This window comes from Rhea americana, unplaced genomic scaffold (genome assembly GCF_003343005.1).
Source record: "Rhea americana isolate MKP2758 unplaced genomic scaffold, rheAme1 scaffold_439, whole genome shotgun sequence".
NCBI classification, from domain to species: Eukaryota; Metazoa; Chordata; class Aves; order Rheiformes; family Rheidae; genus Rhea; species Rhea americana.
This window is the reverse complement of record NW_028186578.1, coordinates 341,713-346,501: the sequence shown is the minus strand read 5'-3', so window position 1 is coordinate 346,501 and position 4,789 is coordinate 341,713. Positions and strand designations below refer to the sequence as shown.

General features: G+C 46.3%; 1 protein-coding gene across 1 annotated transcript; it reads right to left on the bottom strand.

Moving 5' to 3' along the window:
- Window positions 1-61: 61 nt before the first annotated feature.
- On the bottom strand, window positions 62-4,783 carry LOC146589727 (U5 small nuclear ribonucleoprotein 40 kDa protein; the record flags this gene model as incomplete). Its single annotated transcript, XM_085315744.1, has 7 exons — window positions 4,762-4,783; window positions 4,489-4,618; window positions 3,790-3,883; window positions 2,847-3,012; window positions 2,124-2,246; window positions 929-1,049; window positions 62-144 (listed from the first exon to the last, which is right to left on the bottom strand). Coding segments are annotated over exons 2-7 (681 nt in total), but the record flags the coding sequence as incomplete, so codon positions are not given.
- Window positions 4,784-4,789: the final 6 nt, after the last annotated feature.

Below are 4,789 nucleotides of genomic sequence, written 5' to 3'. Positions count from 1 at the left end.
TAGCAAAAAAAAAAAAAAAAAGAAACACAATAATTCTTTTGTTTTTTTCCTTTTCACTCACCTTTTCAAAATTATGCACGTTCCCCTGGAATATCTTTACACATCTCTCTTTAGGGGCAAATGGTCGTACATCCCAGATACGAACTGCAACAGAGCAGAACTAGCAGTAATTAGCTGAAGATCACCGAGTCATGGGCGCAAGGTCAGTTTCTGGAAACATTACTTTTGCCATGATCAGACTCGATCACGTTCTTTGTTCTTTTCATGACTAGGTTTCCCCAGAAGCAAACTGAAATCAGCAGCTCATATTCCCCTTGCAAAAAGCTTTGATGTGAAAGGTCAAATACAAGAATTTATAGTAACACCAGGACAGTGTTCCCGCCAACAGGAAGGGGAAAATAAAATACAACTATTACACAAATGAGCCACCATCTCCTCATGTGAGCGTTTGCTTTATTCTAACACACTTCATGATCACATTTCTAATTAGATCAGTTTCACTGAGCACCCATACACAGAAGACAAGCACTTCGGAAAAAGTGCTGTCATTCCCTGCTGAGGGGAAACAGCTGAACCACCCTGACAAAAGCCAAACCAAGATTACATTCAATTGTCTGCACAAATAACTTGTCCTGTGGCATGTGTCCTCGTTGTCCTTTGGGAGACGTGACAAGCCATCCTGATACAGCTCTCCCTCTCTGCAAAGGACACAACTGCCACCATTATAATGACAAAAATTCCAGCTTTATCTCTGGAGCCAAACTCCCTTCAGCCTCTCTCATCTTATCTGACCTTCTTGTTCTTCTATGTGGAATAATTTGAGCTGTTCCTTCCAAAATGCCACACAAAGCTACCCAATGGCTAGCCTAAGAAAGCAGTGCTGGAAAGCTGTCTGTGCAGCTGCACTTTTACGTTATGCAGGATGTACCTGTGTTGTCCATTGCATTAGAGAGCAGGTAAGAGCCTTCCGAACTCAGACTGAGGCCYGTCACGGAGTCCGCGTGTCCTCTCATGGTATACGTGAGCTTGTTCTGGCGAAGGTCCCACACCTTTTAGACAGCAGACACAAAATTATGGCTTAACTGAAGGACAATGAAGAACGTTGGAACTGCTGATTCCAAATTATTTCATGCAGGCACTGACCAGTCATTTGATAGAATCAGCTTTCTATTTCCAGGTGGGGGCATTTGAAATGCTAACCTATAAGGTTAGAGTTTTAGAAGTGTGACAGGAAAAACTGCATTTACCCTATGAAAGAATTCTTACCTAGCATGTCAAACCACAGCTGCAGCAAGGATTTAAAGGCCAGCAGCCCCATGCGAGCAAGAGTTGCTTTACTCTAAAGGCTAAAGCTCCCCCAGCTCCCAAATTCCACTGCCCAATGCAATGGCACAGGCAAGCAGTAGTCAAATCCCCCAAATTTCATGCTGTTCTTTCCCAGTTACTGACTTTCAAGGGGCAATCAGAAAAGATGCTATTTCAGTGCAACACCTAGTGAGGGCTCTCTGACAAGTACACATTCCCCACGTCTAGGCAAGCCTGGGGCCTGAGCCTAAAAAGACAATAGGACCCGCTGAGCTATAAAACTATCCAGAGAATCTCAGCTGGGAACCAAACAAAACACTGAGCTTGCTCTTAAACAAGGGCTTTCCACAGCAGCAAGAGATAAAATAAATTATAAGAGCAGACTGCAGCAGAGGCCAAAGAGTGTGAACGCGTCACTGACCTTTCTTAGTCTACTTCATACATGGCCCTACCTGCCTCTGGGACAGACAGTCTGCCAGAAGAGCTAGCGTACCACATCACTTCTCAGAGGATGGCATCTCCGTTGTGCATGCACCTCCACTGTGTGACAGAACCGCTGGCACGCACGCCCAGGAACGTCAGCCAGTCACACGGCAAAAAGCCTTGGAACAACTCCCTTATGGTTTACCAGGCCCGTGCCAACAGAGAGGTTGGACACAGCGGGGCGATGCAGCTACTGTGACTGCAAAGTTGACCAACAGACTTCCACGTTTTTCCTTGACCATTGCTGTATCTCACGCACTGACACAATCAAAATCCAATGGGACAGAAAAGGTGCATAAAGTCAGAACAGAGGCACAAGGAAACAACCGTCATACCTTAATATCATTGTCAATGCCTCCCGATATGATTTGATCACTGGTGTCATTGAAAGTCACAGCCAAGACCTGGTAAGTGTTCTGAAATGTTTGCACCGCAGCTTTTTTCCTGATATCCCACAGCTGAAAAGACATGGCAATTTTAACAGTTAGAAACAGACATTTAGCAATAAAATTAGAGAAAGTTGCAAACTCTTCGCAGGATCTCAGTCTGCTCTACTGAAATTCGCTCTTTCAGATCTCAATTATCTACAAAAATAATAGCAGAAATATGCTATGGCCAGGAACACAGGACTTTTCTGATTTGAAGAAAATGAGGAATAGGGCAAGAAGGAGCAAGAGTATAAGGTTTCAGTAACTTTTGTCGTCTTTATGTTTTGTTTATGCTTTTCAAGGAAAAAAGCAAACTTCAGTAGAACTTGATTTATTTTGTATTAAATCTATATTGATTATAATTCGCCACAAACAAGCACACTGTTACGCAGAAAGAAGACAGCCCTTCTTTTACGAGTCAGTGGTTTGTTTAGGCTGCTCCGGTACGGTATTCCAATTGAATCTACTTAACCCATACCCAAAGAAGGAAAAGAAGTATCAAATGGCATTTCTGGAATTGAAGTTGTCAGATAATGAAATTTTAAGACACTTAACTAGGAAGAACAAAAATTCTTTCAAAGATCTCATCTTATTTTCGTTCTAGATTATCTCCTTATCTAATATACAGACCTTTACTGTCCCATCATCGCTGCCCGTACAAACAAGTTGAGGTCCTCGCCTTGCTGGGTAACAGGAGTTAACGAATGACGTATGACCCTTCAGTCTCTTCACTCTCTCTCCTGTCTCACTGTCCCACACAGCCACTGTTTTATCTGTGGATGCTGAGAAAAGCATGCTGTGGAGAAGAACAGCTATGAAGTTCTCAATTTCAGAGACTTTTCTCCCATTTTACTTTTGTTACTCCCAAGTACTGGGATCAAAGCTTGAAATTTTAAGCAGGAATGTGCCATTGAGAAGAACCATGCCCAATATGCAATGGGTGGTGCAAAGACAATTCTGGTGCTTCAGCACAGGCTGTCTGACAGTGGAACAATTACAGTGGAGCTATTCCCATCAAAACCCATTTTTCAGTCAGTGCATATTCATTTTCAACCCCCTCAAACAGTATCTGCGATGAGAACACAGGAGAAAGAACTCTCTGTAGAAATCCCATTAAGACATGACAGTGGAACAGCCTTCCAAATTAAGAACTCTCTCACTTGTTTTCTTTCACTCCCCAATCAACCAGTGTCTCCCACATGACCAACCCGGACTTTCACATGTTCCTCAAGATTGAAATCAAGCGAACTTGTGAGTTACAAGTAGCTCCACATCTCTTGCTTGGTCTCAAGCAGGCACACTCCTTTCCTGGGAAAGCCAAAGTACAAGTGCTCTTCTTAAGTACCATTAAAGAGGCAGGGGTTAACCAAGCAGGGACAATGAGCAGGAGGATCTCTGAAGGGCTCCAGCTGGCCAGCAGCAAACACCTCCCCCTTAAAATTAAGCGTCTCCTGTGAGCCACATGATAACACAGCAGAACTGAAGTGCATGAAAGATGCTGCCACTCTCCCCAAACCATCTGTATTCTTTGTTCAGAARCAGGGAGGCAGAAAACCGGTTTTGTGACATTTACCTGCCATCTGTGTTATAGTGTAACTCCATAACTGCTCCACTGTGTCCCTTCAGGGTGGCATAATTATCACAGTCTCCATAGACATTCCATAGCACTAAAGGAAAAAAGCAGAAGGATAAGTAAACGAATGATGCAAACACTCACTTGCTCTGGATAGCTTGATTCTCCAGGAATTCATCAAAACAATCTATTTACAGTAGCCACTGTTTTCTCAAATCCAGGTCATACAGCAAGTGAGCCAKGTGAGCCCCAGAAATCAGAGAGGGCTGTTTTGAGGTGATTTACAGTTTCAGATCAAGGGGAATTTATCATGAAAAACAGGCGGTCACACCAAGCCATGTCAGCAAGCCAAAAACCTTAAAAAAATGTATTTCCAAAGATCGGTGCAAACGCCGACTTGTGATAACCTACACGAGGGATACGAGAATACAGGATTGTGACAAGTAAGGCGCGTTACCRACGCCTTCCAAGGAAGGACCTACACTAGCTGGACAGTGACCTGCCCGGAGAGCCTGAAGACGTTTCCTGTTCGCTACCTGCTGAAGAACCTACGCGCTTTCCACCCAGAACTCATCAGAGCCGCGAGATGAAACCCAGGGCAGCCCGAAGGCACGAAGGCTGCCTGCAGCCCCGCGAGCCCTGGCCCTGCTCCTGCTTGCTGGGGCAGCAGAGCGTGGCGCCGGCGCTGCCGCTACTCACGGATGAGCCTGTCGAAGCCGGCGGAGGCGAGGGTGTTGCCGTTGGGGTGGAACTTGCAGCAGTACACTTCGCCTTCGTGCCCCGACARCAGCATGATGGGGGCCTGCAGGGAGGAGCATCGCGGCGGGCCCTGAGGGGAGCCAACGAGACCGGCGGGTGAGGGGAGAACCGCGGCGACGCCCGCACGCGGCAGCCGCGCAGCACGGCCGGCGCCTCGCCGCCCCGCCATTTCCCCTCCCCGCTCCGCCATTTCCCTCCTCAGCCCGCCCGTACCGCCTGCAGCAGGGCCCCCGGCGGCGGC